General features: G+C 49.6%; 2 protein-coding genes across 2 annotated transcripts in view; one reads left to right on the forward strand and one right to left on the reverse strand.

Annotated features, from left to right (window-relative positions):
* Nucleotides 1-11,635, reverse strand: part of LOC140359285 (uncharacterized) — a 93,877-nt gene extending 82,242 nt beyond the window's left edge. Inside the window, exons 1-5 of the mRNA XM_072444145.1 lie at nt 11,460-11,635; nt 9,971-10,093; nt 7,357-7,443; nt 5,828-5,895; nt 1,649-1,814 (exon numbers count right to left, since the gene is read on the reverse strand). Of these exons, the coding sequence (XP_072300246.1) occupies nt 1,649-1,814; nt 5,828-5,895; nt 7,357-7,443; nt 9,971-10,093; nt 11,460-11,600 (585 nt within the window). The 5' untranslated portion in view covers nt 11,601-11,635. The remainder of the gene's footprint in view (nt 1-1,648; nt 1,815-5,827; nt 5,896-7,356; nt 7,444-9,970; nt 10,094-11,459) is intronic.
* Nucleotides 11,636-15,659: 4,024 nt separating this feature from the next.
* LOC140359286 (bone morphogenetic protein receptor type-2-like) overlaps nt 15,660-19,404 on the forward strand; it is a 51,233-nt gene continuing 47,488 nt past the window's right edge. Inside the window, exon 1 of the mRNA XM_072444146.1 lies at nt 15,660-15,685. Coding sequence (XP_072300247.1) covers nt 15,660-15,685 — 26 coding nt within the window. The remainder of the gene's footprint in view (nt 15,686-19,404) is intronic.

A 19,404-nucleotide genomic window follows, 5' to 3' on the forward strand; every position in this document is an offset into this window, starting at 1 on the left:
GAAGAAAGCCGAGGGTGAGACGACGTGCGGTTTGGGCGAGGGCGTCGTCACCATTCCGGAGCACAGACACGGGGGGACGGAGTGTGGGCGGAGTGTGGGCGGAGTGTGGGCGGAGCGGCGTGATAGACACCGTGGCGACCGTGAGGATCAGAACTCTGGCCCCTGACTTACTCTCGACTCGACATTCAGACGGAGTTCATCAAGAAAAACATACATGTTATCATTTAATCCAGAAGAGTATTAAGAATGCAGTTCTGAAAAGCACATTATGTCTTACTTTATGACACTGTTGCACTTTCATTTAATACACACTTTGCTTATTTGTTTACATGCCGGTATTTGAAGTTGAGCTGCTATTTTTATTTAATTCAAATTTTGCACTATAATTTCTTATTCAAGCTCAAAGAAATGTTTCACTGTTAAAACCGGGGACAACCTGTTTCTGTTGCATTTGTGCATTTTTAAAATGTGTTATGAAAGTATCGGATCGGGACTCGGAATCGGCAGATACTCAAAATCAGATGACTCGGAATTGGATTGGGGCCAAAAAAAACTGATCGGGACATCCTGAGTAAATACCATCTTCAATTTGGTGACATTAACTTATGATTATGATCATTTGTACTGGAGGTCTCGCTTCATGACGCGCTCCTGTTCACGGGGCTTCAGGCTCGTGGTTCATCAGCTTCTCGTCTTCGTTGGCCCGTGTGCTCGTTCTATAGTGATGAAGCGACCGCAACTCCAGTGCCAGATATGAGTTCCAGGATCATCTTCTCGTCCCTCCGTGTCGTCCCCCTTCTTCACCTCCTGTCAGTCTGATATTATTCCTCTACAACCTGGACTCCAAATCTAGAACCTTGCTCTTCATATTTTGGCTCTCCCCTCGGAGTTTAACGTCCTTGGCTTTCACTTTGCATAGCTCATGGATAATGTCTGAGATGTGTAGCTCCGCCTCAGCCAGTGTCGCCCCCTCCTCCTCCTGCCACTTTCAACTACAAAATTTCTCCTTTGATTCTGTGACTAGGGGCTCACTATTCGCTGCTCTGATCTCAACGACGCCACGTCGCTCTGCACTTCACAAGGACCACCTGTTGTAAAGTTATGTTCTCTTTCCTGTCTGTCCTCTGCGGGATCTAGTGATCCCCACTGGAGATTGTACTCTGCTGTGCGGCTGTGGCCGGCCCCTCCGAGGTTATAGTCCTTCAGTTGTAATGGTTTACCTCCCTTGCCTTTTCCGGGTTCATTCATCTCTAACGACGTCTTGCTCCTCAGTTTGTGGGTGAAAAGGAGATTTTAAAGTCAAATATCAACAGCAGCGCGTAGCAGTCTGCACCACATCCAGAAGTCAAACAATGGGATTTCTATGGCCCATTACAGGGCTGTCAGGGTAACAAAGAAGATTAGTGGGTTAGACAAATAGATAAACAGGAAAGGCTATTATCCGGAGACTCCGCCCGGTGGGCAGGGCTTGCACACCCCATAGTGGGATAACTATCAGAGCTCTCAGACTAGATCTGCAGACTGAGAATGACTCTTGGAGGGATGAAACGTGGAAACAAGCCAATAAGGAGAGGACACACAGATGAGGACGGCCAAACCAAAAGACGCTTAGGTCCCACTATAATCCAATGCTAAATAATCTACACACCTCTCTCTCCATCTGCCAGTCAACCTTCCTTTGCTCCGCCTCTTTCACAGCTCCAGACTGATCCGCCATGAGCTTCTCTACCACCTCCTTTAACATGGCATTGCTCTGCTCTGATTGGTCGAGCTCCTCTCGGAGAAGAGCGTTGGTGTGGAAGAAAGCCTCAGACCTAAAATACAAAATGAGGAAGTTGGTGACATTTAAGAGAAAACAACAGCAAAACAAACTGACATCATGATGAGGGCCCAACGATTGGTTGTTTGATATATTCAGTCAGTCCAGTCCTTGATCGTTGATGTTTGTGTCATCCATTTCTTTGTGATGGCCTTTTTCCTGTTGCCAAAAGTACATTCCAAAAGTACATTCCAAAAGTACATTCCAAAAGTACATTCCAAAAGTACATTCCAAAAGTACATTCCAAAAGTACATTCCAAAAGTACATTCCAAAAGTACATTCCAAAAGTACATTCCAAAAGTACATTCCAAAAGTACATTCCAAAAGTACATTCCAAAAGTATTTCGTTTATTGTGCCCATGGCCGGAGTTGCCATGAGCCCAGTTCTAAAATTAAGAGGGATGGCAATGTCAAAAATAGACTGCAGTGCATCCTTAATTTCAGTCCAAAATGTAGAGCAGCAGGACAGTCCCAGAACACGTCCACATGGTGGTTTGTCTCATGACTTTAGGTTATGAAAAAAAAAAAAAATCCCAACACAAATCACTCCAGACATGTGATTTTGTGGTTTTCCACTGGGATGTACACTTTTTCCCACTCTTTGTCCGCCAATACAAGTTTACCTTCTCCTTGCCATCTGTTTTTAGGGAGTGTCTGCAGAGCCGCGGCCGAAACTGCCATGTTATTTTTGTGCCGGCTGCGCGCCGCGGCTCCTGAAACTGCGCCGCTATTTGACCACGTTTTAGCGCCGTTTTAGACCGCGCTGGGTTAGGGTTTGGGTTTGGGTTAGGGTTTGGGTTTGGGTTTGGGTTTGGGTTTGGGTTAAGGTTAAGGTTAAGGTTAAGGTTAAGGTTAAGGTTAAGGTTAGGGTTAAGGTTAGGGTTAGGGTTAGGGTTAAGGTTAGGGTTAGGGTTAGGGTTAGGGTTAAGGTTAAGGTTAAGGTTAGGGTTAGAACGGGCTATAAGGGAAATGCCGCGGTCCCTGAAACTGCGCGGCCATTTGACCGCACCGCGGCTCTCCAGCCACGGCCTTGTTTTTAATATATTTAGTAGAGTATTTGTCCAGATTAGAAATGCATTGATACAATTTAGATTATTTGCCTTAAAATTTCTGATTTATAAAGCATGATTAACTGCAAACCATTCTACTCCACGTGAGTTCGCCTCATTCATCCTGGCCACTGTTTACATCCCGCCAAGCGCACGCTCACGGACCAGGTTCTGAGCGTGGAGCGGATCTTCTCCTTATGTTTTATCCTGGGTGAATTTAACAAGGGGAATCTCAGCCATGAACTACCAAAGTACAGACAGTTTATCAAAGTCCCGACCAGAGAGCAGAACACACTGGATCACTGCTACACAACAGTCAGCCACGCCTTCCACGCCGTGGCCACAGACCACGTCATGGTTCACCTGATCCCCACGTTCAGACAGAGGCTGAAGCTCTCCAAACCTGCAGTGAGGACTTCTGAGAGGTGGACCAATGAGGCAGTGGAGGAGGAGCTACGTGTGTGTTTGGACATTACAGACTGGGAGGAGCTACACGGACACTGTGATGTCATACATTCTGTGAGGACAGCATTAAACCATCTCACACCAAAGTCACTTTCAACAATGACAAACCCTGGTTCACACTTAAACTGAGGCTGAAGGAGGCAGCGCACAGGGGCGGAGCTAGAGGGCGCTACAAAGATGCAAAGTACGGATTTAGGTATGAAGGTGTCGAGAGCTAGGGCTCAGTACGATACGCGTCTGAAGCAGCAGTTCTCCAACAACAACCCTGCCTCTGTGTGGAGTGGCCCCGCCTCTGTGTGGAGTGGCCCCGCCTCTGTGTGGAGTGGCCCCGCCTCTGTGTGGAGTGGGCTCCGGCTTCTCACCAACTACAAGCGCAGAGCCCCTCTTCCGCAGACGACAGAAAACTGGCCGAGAAACTCAACTCCTTCTACTGTAGATTTGACGCCCCCTCCCCCACTGTTGCCACCTCCCCCACAGTTCAGGAAAAGGCAGTAAACAGAATATTTCACAAATCCAACCCTCGAAAAGCTGCTGGACCAGACGGTGTCACTCCGGCCACCTTAAGACACTGTGCAGGCGAGCTGGCCCCTGTCTTCACTGGCATTTTTAACACCTCCTGGAGTCATGCCATGTCCCAGCTTCAAGTCGTCCATCATTGTCCCTGTCCCCAAGAAGCCCTGGATCCCTGGACTTAATGACTGCAGTAAAATGTTCCATTGGTTGTGACCACATGGGACAGTTTAAACATGCTGGCTTGAGGCAGTATGGTGTAGTCACCAAAATGTCCTCTGGTCATTTTCCTTACCTTAAAGTACTCCGCTTAAGGGGCGGAGTACTTTAAGCCCTGAAACATCCCAATGCCATTTTGTTTTCACATGATGGAGTAAAACTATGGAATGGGTCTGGTCTGGTGCTATATGAACATTTAAACACTAATACGTTCAGGTCACGATTTTGCGTAAAGCGTATATTCCTGTTGGACATCTCCAGAGAAACGTATTAAGACTTAAAAAATGACAATCTTCAAAAATCAAAAGAATGACCTCTAATTGCACTTGGGTCGAGTTCATTTTGACACATTTTCAAGCCTTTTGACTGAAAATCCAAGGTGGAAAAAAAACAAGTATGAGGCGGCGCTGGCGAGTCATTTTGAAAAATATTTTTTTTTGGACACAAAAAAATAATAATAATAATTCCCTGAGCTTGATTTTAGGTTTTTAGGATTCAGCAGGTCAAATTTGGGGTGATTTGGGAGAGAAAAATAATGAATAATAGAGTTTGGCTTAGAAATCTTCAGTTTCCACTATTTTTTTGGGAGAAACGTAGATTTTTTATTTATTTTTTAATTGCTATTTTGTTTCAGATTCAAGATGACCACACCTGAAGGCGAATCAGCTTCAAACAGAAAACATTTTATTGCTCTGAAGTTTTGTGTCTTGTGGCAAAGTTCTAATTATCGATACCACTCACCAGCATATCCGTCTTTGTTTACTACTCAACTTTTGCACATTTTTGCGACAAACTTAAATTAAACAATTAAAAGCCATTGTATTAGTTAGCGGTTAGCGCTCTTGCCTCCCAAGAAGGAGATCATGGGTTCGATTCCCGGATCAGACCAACATCACATGATCTCTCTGGGTGGAGTTTGCATGTTCTCCCCGTGTTACCGTGGGTTCTCTCCGAGTTCTCCGGCTCCTCCCACCGTCCAAACACATACATGTGTTAGGTAAAAATTGGTAACTCTAAATTGGCCCTAGTGAATGAATGTGAGAGTGAACTGTCTGTAATGTCCATGTCTCTGTGTTGACCCTGCGACAAGTTGGCCACTGTCCAGGGTGTACCCCGCCTAAGGCCCGAAGTCACTGGGATAGGCTCCAGTCACCCGCGACCCCAAAAGGGAACAAGCGGTAGAAAATGGATGGATGGATGTATAATATTATAATCATGTTATAAATTAGAATACCAATATGTACAAAGAATCTGATTTGATCAACAGGCACTTTAAATGTATAGTATTAAATTGGCTGATTTCATTTATCAATTAAGTAAATAATTAATTTGTTGGTTGTTTGGTAAATTAATTCATTTAATTTTAGTTTTGAAAATCATGTTTACTGAAAAGATATGTCTTTTCAGTAAATCTTCCGGTTCAAATGTGATTTTCACACATTCACCATCAGTGAGATTTACTCTCAATGTGAACTGGGGCGTGGCCTTTCAGACTTCTATCTCCATCATGCTTCTATTTTATGCATGTGAATGATGTGCATTTTGGCAGCAGGAAAAAAGGCCCGAACAAAATAAATGGATGACACTAAATGCTCCGACAAAGAAGGACTGATGGACTCCCATCGTCTGACACTGGACTTCATGGTGTATGTCTTGTTTGTTTTGGTAGATTTATGTTTGAATGTACAGTGTATGTTATGTGTGCATTAATGTGTGCGGTGTGAAGTGGAGCAGGTGGAGCGGGTGGAGCGGGTGGAGATATACCTTTGCTGTTCCTCCTCCAGCCTGATGAGGGCGCTCTCCAGGGAGTGGCTGTGTTGGTCTCTTAGCTTCTGCTGCAGGACAAAGCTCAGAGTTACACCTGATCTCATGTTCAGTTGAAGAAAAGCATAAATGATCATTTTACTGCCTCGATGATTGATTTCATTTCCATATTGAATCAAACAGGTGAATCTTGTGGTGCTTTTGTTCCACACGGAGCTTCTTCCGCTGGGACCTGCAGCAGCTACAGCTCCACAGAGAGAGAGAACGCTGTGTTTGAAACTGGGAAGAGTCTTTCACACCAGTCACACTGGTACGTTTAAGACACGCCCTCTCCTCATCCATGGAACCAGCACAGAGGACCACACTTATGACACGGAAAGTCCACCAGGACAGAGGCTAAAGTGAACGGCACATAGAGCTAATGCTGCCACATGACGGCTCCAAACACTAGGGGGCACTGCCCTCACTCAACATCAACTTTTACTAACAAGTTTAGTTACGTTAATTAGTCCTTTATATTCAAACAGAACAGTTTGGACTGAAGTGAAATGTTGCTGTTTTGGCATGGCGAGCACCCGTGTGGTGTTGTTCACTCGCGCTGGCGCTCGGCCGTACGGCGATCACACTCCGCCACTTAGGAGCGTAAATTACTGCAATAGGACATATGTGAAATTTAGAATAAATTGCGTTATTTTAAGCAGAAACTCATTTGTTACTAGGGCTGTATTGCAAAGATCCTCGCGATACGAGATGTATCCCGATACAGGGGTCACGATACGATACGATACCCTTTACTGTGAGCGGGCTTGTATTTTCACAAACCTGACTCGTACTTGTCCTGGAGGAGCCTCCTCCTGCTTGTTTCCTTTTCTTATATTATTCCACAGTATTGCATTTATATGCACATATATATGTGCATTTATATGTGCAGGGAAGCTTTGAGAAAGGAAAAGTTGAGCTAGTCTGTACTGTAGGGGACAGTCTGTACTGTAGGGGACAGTCTGTACTGTAGGGGACAGTCTGTACTGTAGGGAACATTGTCTGTTCAGTCTGTACTGTAGGGGACAGTCTGTACTATAGGGGACAGTCTGTACTATAGGGGACATCTGTCTGTACTGTAGGGGACAGTGTCTGTTCAGTCAGTACAGTAGGGGACAGTCTGTACTGTAGGGGACAGTCTGTACAGTAGGGGACAGTCTGTACAGTAGGGGACAGTCTGTACTGTAGGGGACAGTGTCTGTTCAGTCAGTACAGTAGGGGACAGTCTGTACTGTAGGGGACAGTCTGTACAGTAGGGGACAGTCTGTACTGTAGGGGACAGTCTGTACTGTAGGGGACAGTATTTAGGGAACAGTCTGTAGGGAACAGTCTCTAGGGGGCCGTCTCTAGGAGGCCGTCTCTAGGGGGCCGTCTCTAGGGGGCCGTCTCTAGGGGGCCGTCTCTAGGGGGCCGTCTCTAGGGGGCTGTCTCTAGGGGGCCGTCTCTAGGGGGCTGTCTCTAGGGGGCCGTCTCTAGGGGGCAGGTCTGACCTGTGTGCTGATGAGCTGGAAGTGCTCCTCCTGGACCTGGAGCCCCTCATGCTCCAGATGCTGTGCTCGCTCTCTGTACTCCATCACCTGAGGACACGAGGGGACAGACAGTTTGAGGACACGAGGAAACAGACAGTTTGAGGACACGAGGGAACAGACAGTTTGAGGACACGAGGGAACAGACAGTTTGTGTGGTGAAGAAGAAGGTGTAGTGGAGGTCAGACAGTAGGACAGAAGGTGTGGTGGAGGTCAGAAGGTGTGGTGGAGGACAGAAGGTGTGGTGGAGGTCAGACAGTAGGACAGAAGGTGTGGTGGAGGACAGAAGGTGTGGTGGAGGACAGAAGGTGTGGTGGAGGTCAGACAGTAGGACAGAAGGTGTGGTGGAGGACAGAAGGTGTGGTGGAGGTCAGACAGTAGAACAGAAGGTGTGGTGGAGGTCAGACAGTAGGACAGAAGGTGTAGTGGAGGACAGAAGGTGTGGTGGAGGACAGAAGGTGTGGTGGAGGTCAGACAGTAGAACAGAAGGTGTAGTGGAGGACAGAAGGTGTGGTGGAGGACAGAAGGTGTGGTGGAGGACATAAGGTGTGGTGGAGGTCAGACAGTAGGACACAAGGGGTGGTGGAGGTCAGACAGTAGGACAGGAGGTGTGGTGGAGGACAGAAGGTGTGGTGGAGGTCAGACAGTAGGACACAAGGGGTGGTGGAGGTCAGACAGTAGGACAGAAGGGGTGGTGGAGGTCAGACAGTAGGACAGAAGGTGTGGTGGAGGTCAGACAGTAGGACAGAAGGTGTAGTGGAGGTCAGACAGTAGGACAGAAGGTGTGGTGGAGGTCAGAAGGTGTGGTGGAGGTCAGACAGTAGGACAGAAGGTGTGGTGGAGGTCAGAAGGTGTGGTGGAGGTCAGACAGTAGGACAGAAGGTGTGGTGGAGGACAGAAGGTGTGGTGGAGGACAGAAGGTGTGGTGGAGGTCAGACAGTAGGACAGAAGGTGTGGTGGAGGACAGAAGGTGTGGTGGAAGACAGAAGGTGTGGTGGAGGACAGAAGGTGAGGTGGAGGTCAGACGGTAGGACAGAAGGTGTGGTGGAGGTCAGACACTAGGACAGGAGGTGTAGTGGAGGTCAGACACTAGGACAGGAGGTGTGGTGGAGGTCAGACACTAGGACAGGAGGTGTGGTGGAGGTCAGACACTAGGACAGGAGGTGTGTGGTGGAGGTCAGACACTAGGACAGGAGGTGTGGTGGAGGTCAGACACTAGGACAGGAGGTGTGGTGGAGGTCAGACACTAGGACAGGAGGTGTGGTGGAGGTCAGACACTAGGACAGGAGGTGTAGTGGAGGTCAGACACTAGGACAGGAGGTGTGGTGGAGGTCAGACACTAGGACAGGAGGTGTAGTGGAGGTCAGACACTAGGACAGGAGGTGTGGTGGAGGTCAGACACTAGGACAGGAGGTGTGGTGGAGGTCAGACACTAGGACAGGAGGTGTGGTGGAGGTCAGACACTAGGACAGGAGGTGTGGTGGAGGTCAGACACTAGGACAGGAGGTGTAGTGGAGGTCAGACACTAGGACAGGAGGTGTGGTGGAGGTCAGACACTAGGACAGGAGGTGTAGTGGAGGTCAGACACTAGGACAGGAGGTGTGGTGGAGGTCAGACACTAGGACAGGAGGTGTGGTGGAGGTCAGACACTAGGACAGGAGGTGTGGTGGAGGTCAGACACTAGGACAGGAGGTGTGGTGGAGGTCAGACACTAGGACAGGAGGTGTAGTGGAGGTCAGACACTAGGACAGGAGGTGTGGTGGAGGTCAGACACTAGGACAGGAGGTGTGGTGGAGGTCAGACACTAGGACAGGAGGTGTAGTGGAGGTCAGACACTAGGACAGGAGGTGTGGTGGAGGTCAGACACTAGGACAGGAGGTGTGGTGGAGGTCAGACACTAGGACAGGAGGTGTGGTGGAGGTCAGACACTAGGACAGGAGGTGTAGTGGAGGTCAGACACTAGGACAGGAGGTGTGGTGGAGGTCAGACACTAGGACAGGAGGTGTGGTGGAGGTCAGACACTAGGACAGGAGGTGTAGTGGAGGTCAGACACTAGGACAGGAGGTGTGGTGGAGGTCAGACACTAGGACAGGAGGTGTGGTGGAGGTCAGACACTAGGACAGGAGGTGTAGTGGAGGTCAGACACTAGGACAGGAGGTGTGGTGGAGGTCAGACACTAGGACAGGAGGTGTGGTGGAGGTCAGACACTAGGACAGGAGGTGTAGTGGAGGTCAGACACTAGGACAGGAGGTGTAGTGGAGGTCAGACACTAGGACAGGAGGTGTGGTGGAGGTCAGACACTAGGACAGGAGGTGTGGTGGAGGTCAGACACTAGGACAGGAGGTGTGGTGGAGGTCAGACACTAGGACAGGAGGTGTGGTGGAGGTCAGACACTAGGACAGGAGGTGTGGTGGAGGTCAGACACTAGGACAGGAGGTGTGGTGGAGGTCAGACACTAGGACAGGAGGTGTGGTGGAGGTCAGACACTAGGACAGGAGGTGTGGTGGAGGTCAGACACTAGGACAGGAGGTGTGGTGGAGGTCAGACACTAGGACAGGAGGTGTGGTGGAGGTCAGACCTTGTTCTGCAGCTGGTGGATGTGTAGGGCCTGGCGTGCCTCTCTCTCCCGACACTCCCTCATCTTCCTCCTGCAGTTCCTGTGCTCCTCCTCCAGGGGGCTCAGCGAGAGGGTCTGCACCAGCTGCACAAGAACATGGAGCATAAGAACGACAGAACATACTCATGACGTCATCTAGTACAAACACTTCTCTGTACTTCATCTAGTACAAACACTTCTCTGTACTTCATCTAGTACAAACACTTCTCAGTACTTCATCTAGTACAAACACTTCTCAGTACTTCATCTAGTACAAACACTTCTCAGTACTTCATCTAGTACAAACACTTCTCTGTACTTCATCTAGTACAAACACTTCTCTGTACTTCATCTAGTACAAACACTTCTCAGTACTTCATCTAGTACAAACACTTCTCAGTACTTCATCTAGTACAAACACTTCTCAGTACTTCATCTAGTACAAACACTTCTCAGTACTTCATCTAGTACAAACACTTCTCTGTACTTCATCTAGTACAAACACTTCTCTGTACTTCATCTAGTACAAACACTTCTCAGTACTTCATCTAGTACAAACACTTCTCAGTACTTCATCTAGTACAAACACTTCTCAGTACTTCATCTAGTACAAACACTTCTCAGTACTTCATCTAGTACAAACACTTCTCTGTACTTCATCTAGTACAAACACTTCTCAGTACTTCATCTAGTACAAACACTTCTCAGTACTTCATCTAGTACAAACACTTCTCAGTACTTCATCTAGTACAAACACTTCTCAGTACTTCATCTAGTACAAACACTTCTCAGTACTTCATCTAGTACAAACACTTCTCAGTACTTCATCTAGTACAAACACTTCTCTGTACTTCATCTAGTACAAACACTTCTCAGTACTTCATCTAGTACAAACACTTCTCAGTACTTCATCTAGTACAAACACTTCTCAGTACTTCATCTAGTACAAACACTTCTCAGTACTTCATCTAGTACAAACACTTCTCAGTACTTCATCTAGTACAAACACTTCTCAGTACTTCATCTAGTACAAACACTTCTCAGTACTTCATCTAGTACAAACACTTCTCTGTACTTCATCTAGTACAAACACTTCTCTGTACTTCATCTAGTACAAACACTTCTCAGTACTTCATCTAGTACAAACACTTCTCAGTACTTCATCTAGTACAAACACTTCTCAGTACTTCATCTAGTACAAACACTTCTCTGTACTTCATCTAGTACAAACACTTCTCTGTACTTCATCTAGTACAAACACTTCTCAGTACTTCATCTAGTACAAACACTTCTCAGTACTTCATCTAGTACAAACACTTCTCAGTACTTCATCTAGTACAAACACTTCTCAGTACTTCATCTAGTACAAACAAAGTTGTGCCATCACTTGTATTTATTGGTTGTAAAGTGTTTATCTGAAGTCTTGGTCTTCAGAGCCATAAACAGCCTTTGTAGGACAGAAGGACATCACCCGTTGGCCTAGGGCCTTGGTCCTGGACTCCAGCTGGTCTTTCTGGGCCCGGGTCTCAGCCAGTTCCTCCTGAAGGCGGGACACCTCTGTCTGCAGCTCCACCCTCTCCTGCTGCCAGCCAATCACAGCCTCCGCCTCCATGTGCTGTGGTGGGTGGTCTCCCTATGACACTGAGACAGAAGCGGGACACGTTAGTCACTTTTGCATATTCTGCCTGTCCTGGTCCTGTGAGCGACAATGTGTCATGTCCTACAGTAGATGTGATGTAACAGCAGCTCCTGGGGTGAAAAGGTGACCTCTGTGTGACCTCTGTGTGACCTCTGTGTGACCTTTGACTCATTACAGAGCCTTTCATTCCTGGCTGTTATGGTCGCCCTGAAGGGCAAAACACGCTCATAAGTAATATGGTTCGCGCTCCGCTGCCTCCGCAGACAGGAGGAACACCCCAGCAGACAGGAGGAACACCCCAGCAGACAGGAGGAACACCCCAGCAGACAGGAGGAACACCCCAGAAGACAGGAGGAACACCCCAGAAGACAGGAGGAACACCCCAGAAGACAGGAGGAACACCCCAGAAGACAGGAGGAACACCCCAGAAGACAGGAGGAACACCCCAGCAGACAGGAGGAACACCCCAGCAGACAGGAGGAACACCCCAGCAGACAGGAGGAACACCCCAGCAGACAGGAGGAACACCCCAGAAGACAGGAGGAACACCCCAGCAGACAGGAGGAACACCCCAGAAGACAGGAGGAACACCCCAGCAGACAGGAGGAACACCCCAGAAGACAGGAGGAACACCCCAGCAGACAGGAGGAACACCCCAGAAGACAGGAGGAACACCCCAGAAGACAGGAGGAACACCCCAGCAGACAGGAGGAACACCCCAGCAGACAGGAGGAACACCCCAGCAGACAGGAGGAACACCCCAGCAGACAGGAGGAACACCCCAGAAGACAGGAGGAACACCCCAGAAGACAGGAGGAACACCCCAGCAGACAGGAGGAACACCCCAGCAGACAGGAGGAACACCGCAGCAGACAGGAGGAACACCCCAGAAGACAGGAGGAACACCCCAGCAGACAGGAGGAACACCCCAGCAGACAGGAGGAACACCCCAGAAGACAGGAGGAACACCCCAGAAGACAGGAGGAACACCCCAGAAGACAGGAGGAACACCCCAGCAGACAGGAGGAACACCCCAGCAGACAGGAGGAACACCCCAGAAGACAGGAGGAACACCCCAGAAGACAGGAGGAACACCCCAGACGACAGGAGGAACACCCCAGAAGACAGGAGGAACACCCCAGAAGACAGGAGGAACACCCCAGAAGACAGGAGGAACACCCCAGCAGACAGGAGGAACACCCCAGCAGACAGGAGGAACACCCCAGCAGACAGGAGGAACACCCCAGAAGACAGGAGGAACACCCCAGAAGACAGGAGGAACACCCCAGAAGACAGGAGGAACACCCCAGCAGACAGGAGGAACACCCCAGCAGACAGGAGGAACACCCCAGCAGACAGGAGGAACACCCCAGCAGACAGGAGGAACACCCCAGAAGACAGGAGGAACACCCCAGCAGACAGGAGGAACACCCCAGCAGACAGGAGGAACACCCCAGAAGACAGGAGGAACACCCCAGAAGACAGGAGGAACACCCCAGAAGACAGGAGGAACACCCCAGCAGACAGGAGGAACACCCCAGAAGACAGGAGGAACACCCCAGAAGACAGGAGGAACACCCCAGAAGACAGGAGGAACACCCCAGAAGACAGGAGGAACACCCCAGAAGACAGGAGGAACACCCCAGCAGACAGGAGGAACACCCCAGAAGACAGGAGGAACACCCCAGAAGACAGGAGGAACACCCCAGAAGACAGGAGGAACACCCCAGCAGACAGGAGGAACACCCCAGCAGACAGGAGGAACACCCCAGCAGACAGGAGGAACACCCCAGCAGACAGGAGGAACACCCCAGCAGACAGGAGGAACACCCCAGCAGACAGGAGGAACACCCCAGAAGACAGGAGGAACACCCCAGAAGACAGGAGGAACACCCCAGAAGACAGGAGGAACACCCCAGAAGACAGGAGGAACACCCCAGAAGACAGGAGGAACACCCCAGCAGACAGGAGGAACACCCCAGAAGACAGGAGGAACACCCCAGAAGACAGGAGGAACACCCCAGAACAGCAGACAGGAGGAACACCCCAGAACAGCAGACAGGAGGAACACCCCAGCAGACAGGAGGAACACCCCAGAACACACCAGCAGACAGGAAGAACACCCCAGAACACCCCAGCAGACAGGAGGAACACCCCAGAAGACAAGAGGAACACCCCAGCAGACAGGAGGAACACCCCAGAACACCCCAGCAGACAGGAGGAACACCCCAGAACACCCCAGCAGACAGGAGGAACACCCCAGAACACCCCAGCAGACAGGAGGAACACCCCAGAACAGCAGACAGGAGGAACACCCCAGAACAGCAGACAGGAGGAACACCCCAGAACAGCAGACAGGAGGAACACCCCAGCAGACAGGAGGAACACCCCAGCAGACAGGAGGAACACCCCAGAACACCCCAGCAGACAGGAGGAACACCCCAGAACAGCAGACAGGAGGAACACCCCAGAACAGCAGACAGGAGGAACACCCCAGAACAGCAGACAGGAGGAACACCCCAGAACAGCAGACAGGAGGAACACCCCAGAACAGCAGACAGGAGGAACACCCCAGCAGACAGGAGGAACACCCCAGAACACCCCAGCAGACAGGAGGAACACCCCAGAAGACAGGAGGAACACCCCAGAACACCCCAGCAGACAGGAGGAACACCCCAGCAGACAGGAGGAACACCCCAGAAGACAGGAGGAACACCCCAGAACACCCCAGAAGACAGGAGGAACACCCCAGAACACCCCAGCAGACAGGAGGAACACCCCAGAACACCCCAGCAAACAGGAGGAACACCCCAGCAGACAGGAGGAACACCCCAGAACAGCAGACAGGAGGAACACCCCAGAACAGCAGACAGGAGGAACACCCCAGAACACCCCAGAAGACAAGAGGAACACCCCAGCAGACAGGAGGAACACCCCAGAACACCCCAGCAGACAGGAGGAACACCCCAGAAGACAGGAGGAACACCCCAGAAGACAAGAGGAACACCCCAGAACACCCCAGCAGACAGGAGGAACACCCCAGAACACCCCAGCAGACAGGAGGAACACCCCAGCAGACAAGAAGAACACCCCAGCAGACAGGAGGAACACCCCAGAAGACAAGAGGAACACCCCAGCAGACAGGAGGAACACCCCAGAACACCCCAGCAGACAGGAGGAACACCCCAGAACACCCCAGCAGACAGGAGGAACACCCCAGAACACCCCAGCAGACAGGAGGAACACCCCAGAACACACCAGCAGACAGGAGGAACACCCCAGAACACCCCAGCAGACAGGAGGAACACCCCAGCAGACAAGAAGAACACCCCAGCAGACAGGAGGAACACCCCAGCAGACAAGAAGAACACCCCAGCAGACAGGAGGAACACCCCAGCAGACAAGAAGAACACCCCAGCAGACAGGAGGAACACCCCAGCAGACAGGAGGAACACCCCAGAACACCCCAGCAAACAGGAGGAACACCCCAGCAGACAGGAGGAACACCCCAGAACAGCAGACAGGAGGAACACCCCAGAACAGCAGACAGGAGGAACACCCCAGAACACCCCAGAAGACAAGAGGAACACCCCAGCAGACAGGAGGAACACCCCAGAACACCCCAGCAGACAGGAGGAACACCCCAGAACACCCCAGCAGACAGGAGGAACACCCCAGAACACACCAGCAGACAGGAGGAACACCCCAGCAGACAAGAAGAACACCCCAGCAGACAGGAGGAACACCCCAGAACACGAGAGTATGAACCTGTGAGAGCTCCTCCTCCACACGCTCCTCCACACGCTCCTCCACACGCTCCTCCACACGCTCCTCCACACGCTCCTCCACACGCTCCTCCAGCTCCACAACAGCGTGTTTCATCAGAACATCTGAGCGGATCAAAACATTCGACTGAAGATGGTTCAAACTTCCCTTTCCCTCGCGACCGGATATGACGTCATAAATGTGCGTCTGTAATAAACGTAGTTTTTTGTTTAAAAAAAAAAGAATTTTAATGAATACATCTTAGCAATGGATAAGCAACCGACGTACAAGAAGTACGAATAACAAGATAAAATATACAGAAATAGTAAAGGGAGTAAAAATAAAGAGTTTACTTTAGGCTAGCGCTACGGCCACGCCCCCTTTTGGTCACTTATTACTCTCCTTACAGAAAGATTTTTTACACTTAAAACCAAATAATTAGCATAAGATGTCAGCAGAGGGGTATATACCATTACGAATCTTAAAATTAACCTCTCCACGAGCCCGTAGTGCCTCCCCACGGTGAGGCACCGCAGCTCCACAGCACTGAACTGTACACAGTTGTTTTCAGTTAATGTTCTGTAGAGAAATAAAACCATTTACTCATTATTTTCTTCAAAGTAACAAAAATGAAATTGAACGTTGTTTGGTGTAAAACCTCAATCATTGAAAGTAAATGTGTTAATAATGTTGTTGTGAATATTTTACTTAGTTAATTTTGATGTCCTAATCATGTAATTGCAATCAAATGTAATAGTTTTTATCATTTGATGTAACATGTTCGTCTACACCATTCATCCGACTAGAGCATTCACGTCTGCACCATTCATCTGTCCAGAGCATTCACGTCCACACCATTCATCTGTCCAGAGCATTCACGTCCACACCATTCATCTGTCTAGAGCATTCGCGTCTACACCATTCATCCGGCCAGAGCATTCACGTCTGCACCATTCATCTGTCCAGAGCATTCACGTCCACACCATTCATCTGTCTAGAGCATTCGCGTCTACACCATTCATCCGGCCAGAGCATTCACGTCTGCACCATTCATCTGTCCAGAGCATTCGCGTCCACACCATTCATCTGTCCAGAGCATTCGTCTCTACACCATTCATCTGTCCAGAGCATTCGTCTCTACACCATTCATCTGTCCATAACATTCGCGTCTACACCATTCATCTGTCCAGAGCATTTGTCTCTACACCATTCATCTGTCCAGAACATTCGCGTCCTCACCATTCATCTGTCCAGAGCATTCGTCTCTACACCATTCATCTATCCAGAGCATTCACTTCTGCACCATTCATCTGTCCAGAGCATTCGCGTCTACACCATTCATCTGTCCAGAGTATTCGCGTCCTCACCATTCATCTGTCCAGAGCATTCGTCTCTACACCATTCATCTGTCCAGAGCATTCGTCTCTACACCATTCATCTGTCCAGAGCATTTGTCTCTACACCATACATCTGTCCAGAGCATTCGCGTCTACACCATTCATCTGTCCAGAGCATTCGTCTCTACACCATTCATCTGTCCAGAACATTCGCATCCTCACCATTCATCTATCCAGAGCATTCGTCTCTACACCATTCATCTGTCCAGAGCATTCGCGTCCTCACCATTCATCTGTCCAGAGCATTCGTCTCTACACCATTCATCTGTCCAGAGCATTCACTTCTGCACCATTCATCTGTCCAGAGCATTCGCGTCTACACCATTCATCTGTCCAGAGTATTCGCGTCCTCACCATTCATCTGTCCAGAGCATTTGTCTCTACACCATACATCTGTCCAGAGCATTCGCGTCTACACCATTCATCTGTCCAGAGCATTCGTCTCTACACCATTCATCTGTCCAGAGCATTCGTCTCTACACCATTCATCTGTCCAGAGCATTTGTCTCTACACCATACATCTGTCCAGAGCATTCGCGTCTACACCATTCATCTGTCCAGAGCATTCGTCTCTACACCATTCATCTGTCCAGAACATTCGCATCCTCACCATTCATCTGTCCAGAGCATTCGTCTCTACACCATTCATCTGTCCAGAGCATTCGCGTCCTCACCATTCATCTGTCCAGAGCATTCGTCTCTACACCATTCATCTGTCCAGAGCATTCACTTCTGCACCATTCATCTGTCCAGAGCATTCGCGTCTACACCATTCATCTGTCCAGAGTATTCGCGTCCTCACCATTCATCTGTCCAGAGCATTTGTCTCTACACCATACATCTGTCCAGAGCATTCGCGTCTACACCATTCATCTGTCCAGAGCATTCGTCTCTACACCATTCATCTGTCCAGAACATTTGCATCCTCACCATTCATCTCTCCAGAGCATTCGTCTCTACACCATTCATCTGTCCAGAGCATTCACTTCTGCACCATTCATCTGTCCAGAGCATTCGCGTCTACACCATTCATCTGTCCAGAGTATTCGCGTCCTCACCATTCATCTGTCCAGAGCATTCGTCTCTACACCATTCATCTGTCCAGAGCATTCGCATCTACACCATTCATCTGTCCAGAGTATTCGCGTCCTCACCATTCATCTGTCCAGAGCATTCGTCTCTACACCATTCATCTGTCCAGAGCATTCGTCTCTACACCATTCATCTGTCCAGAGCATTTGTCTCTACACCATTCATCTGTCCAGAGCATTCGCGTCTACACCATTCATCTGTCCAGAGCATTTGTCTCTACACCATTCATCTGTCCAGAGCATTTGTCTCTACACCATTCATCTGTCCAGAGCATTCGCGTCTACACCATTCATCTGTCCAGAGCATTTGTCTCTACACCATACATCTGTCCAGAGCATTCACGTCTGCACCATTCATCTGTCCAGAGCATTCACGTCACAGAAGTCCAATAATGGAGATCGGGGCTCCTCCCCTCTCCAGGTGTCACTGTCATTGCCCACGTGGGCGTTGAAGTCCCCCAGTAGAACAACGGAGTCCCCGGTCGGTGCACTGGCCAGTTTCCCTCCCACGGACTCCAAGAAGGCCGTGTCCTCTGCACTGCTGTTCGGCCCGTAGGCCGCCACAACAGTGAGAGACATGTCCCCCAACCGAAGGCGGAGGGACGCGACCCTCTCGTCCACAGGGGGTGAACTCCAACACGTGGCGGCTGAGCTGAGGGGCTATAAGCCCACACCAGCCCCGCCCACACCAGCCCCGCCCACACCAGCCCCGTCCACACCATGGATCCTCCTGAGGGTGGTGGCCCCACGTCGCTCGTTTGGTCTGTGCCCAGCTGGGCCCCGTGGGGAAAGACCCGGCCACCAGGCACTCGCCACCCCAGGCCTGGCTCCAGGATGGGGCCCCGGTGACGCCGTGCGACGTAACTGGCCTTGTTCTTGAACTCATCATAAGAGGCTTCTGAACTGATCTTTGTCTTTCTATTTATTTATTTATTTATTTATTTTTATTGATTATTGATTGTTTTCTGAGTCCTCCTCCTCTTTAAGTCAGTCCCACGGTCTCGTCTCATGAGCTCACATTCACTCATTCAGACTTGTGCAATGTGGAAATTTCAGTTTAAGTTTAAAGTTTTGGCAAAACTCATCAATTTAGTATTATCAATGTGCAGATTTTGGTCATAAATACAAGAGGTTTCTGCCTTACTTTTACTTGTCCCGGTCACAAATGTAGGTGAAAACTGAACATGCTCACTGTCCTTGTTCTCTCATTCCCAGCTGAACGTTACTGGACGCTGTGGGTCAGCCGACATCCAGAAGGGAATCGTTTAGAGCACGATTCGACTGCTTCTTTTCCAAGCACGAGGAGAGACCTGCATCCTCCACCAATTCTACTGGAGTTTAGTCTCTAACAGACTGAGAGGTCTTAAGGTCTTAAGGTCTTTATTTGGTGCAAAAGGGAAAAGAGGCAGAACAGCAGCATGTTGTTGGTCTGCAGCTGAGCTCCTCCTCCCACACTTTCACTTCTTATATCCATGTGTCTTGGGTCTGATGTAATGGCCTGACCACAGCTTTAAGACTATTTGT

Source organism: Eucyclogobius newberryi, unplaced genomic scaffold, assembly GCF_026437365.1.
Source record: "Eucyclogobius newberryi isolate DKJ021-1_F unplaced genomic scaffold, fEucNew1.0.hap1 SCAF_14, whole genome shotgun sequence".
Taxonomy (NCBI): domain Eukaryota; kingdom Metazoa; phylum Chordata; class Actinopteri; order Gobiiformes; family Gobiidae; genus Eucyclogobius; species Eucyclogobius newberryi.